The sequence below is a fragment of the Metschnikowia bicuspidata genome (genome assembly GCF_001664035.1).
Source record: "Metschnikowia bicuspidata var. bicuspidata NRRL YB-4993 chromosome Unknown METBIscaffold_9, whole genome shotgun sequence".
NCBI classification, from domain to species: domain Eukaryota; kingdom Fungi; phylum Ascomycota; class Pichiomycetes; order Serinales; family Metschnikowiaceae; genus Metschnikowia; species Metschnikowia bicuspidata.
The window spans coordinates 47,280-48,758 of record NW_017387739.1 but is presented as its reverse complement, the minus strand read 5'-3'; the positions used below and the strand labels follow the sequence as shown (position 1 = coordinate 48,758).

The 1,479-nt window shown below is 47.3% G+C and overlaps 1 protein-coding gene across 1 annotated transcript in view; it reads left to right on the top strand.

Annotated features, from left to right (window-relative positions):
• The window catches only part of LYS5 (holo-[acyl-carrier-protein] synthase), a gene marked incomplete at its 3' end in the record, with an annotated part of 2,256 nt that extends 1,256 nt beyond the window's left edge, over positions 1 to 1,000 (top strand). Inside the window, exon 2 of the mRNA XM_018855255.1 lies at positions 407 to 1,000. Within this exon, the coding sequence (XP_018709353.1) occupies positions 407 to 1,000 (594 nt within the window). The remainder of the gene's footprint in view (positions 1 to 406) is intronic.
• Positions 1,001 to 1,479: the final 479 nt, after the last annotated feature.

Here is a 1,479-nt window from a genome sequence, read left to right as displayed (position 1 = left end):
TCTGAACCATCAGCGCGTCTCACCAAACTTGACACTGACCGTGTGCGAAAAAAAAGACACTACAGTGTCGAACTCCATCATGGTAGGAAACTGGCCGCGGCTCGCTATCACAGAAGAAGGCGCGACTTTTGTGGTCTTCACCGCATCGCTGGCCAGCAAGAGGCTCCGAGAGCTTCTTAGTGACGACTTCAATTTCGAACTCTGTCTCCGTAAATTGTCTTTAGAACAACAACTCAAGATTCGCAATGCCAGACACGATCCGGTCAAGGCCCTCTTGCTAGGGTTATTCGCTCAGGTGGTTCTCAACTACGCGTTGTATTCTGGGGGTAGTGCCGATGTTTTTCGGCCCTTTGAAGACTTGCCCCTTGGCGTGAACGAGTACGGCAAACCAAGATTGGATGTGAAGAACGGCCTGTGCATCGAGTACAATTCGTCTAGCTCCAACGACATCATGGCTATCGTTGTGCAGTTCAATGGGTCGACTCCAGTTGGGGTTGACCTCTCGCATGAGACGCAAAGCAGCATTTCCGAGACCGAGTTTGTTGAGCAGTTCGCCGGGATTTTCGCTCCGGTAGAGTTGAGGCAGCTCGGGGCGATCGAGGACGTTTCTCAGCGGTACGTGTTTTTTAACCAACTATGGACATTGAAAGAGGCGTTCACGAAATTTGTGGGATGTGGCTTGAACGTCGATTTGTCCAGCTTCCACTTTCAAGTAGGGCCAGCCCGGCCGTCGCTTAGAAATCCTGAGGTGGTACATGGCGCCAATTACAATCTACTCATGGCAGAATGGCAGCGAGATATCGAGGTGGACTTCGAAAACCTTGAAAAGCCGTTCAAAAGCAAGATCCTCGAGCGCCCCATACATTGCCAAAGCAGTGTCCTTAGAACCGAGAAAACGCTCCCGGTCTTCATTTCACTCGTGAGCCAGAATCCAATGGAGAGCACTGAGATAATTGATTTGGATATGGAGAAAATAGTGCAGGCGATAATCGGAGACTAAGAATTGGAACAGCAAGGCATGTTTTCTGCTCGCTTGTTTTTGTATCGGCAAAAAACTAGCGACCATGGCCGTCTCCTATGGAAGAAAGACATCGTACGACAGAAACATTTTTAAAATTAGTTTCGGACCTGAGAAAACTGAGATATATTTCTGGATGCGTTTGAGAAATCTTTCCCAAACACGATGCTGCATCGACTATACAACGAGACAATAGGCTAGCACCATTCTATGGATATCGAGTTTACATCATTCGCTCGCTATTGAGTTCAAGTTTTTCGATGTTTCTCATCAAGCAACGAGGAAGTTCCTACCCCGAATATGTCCATTTCCAGAGCTCTCAATATGGCGCCATCAGTAATACCATCTACATGCGACCATCGCATGTGGTCTTCCAACACCTTGAAGGGACTCCTTTCGATATATGGTTTTTACAATTGAATTCATGGGTCGCTATGCTCGGGTGTTTTTTTTTTTTTTTT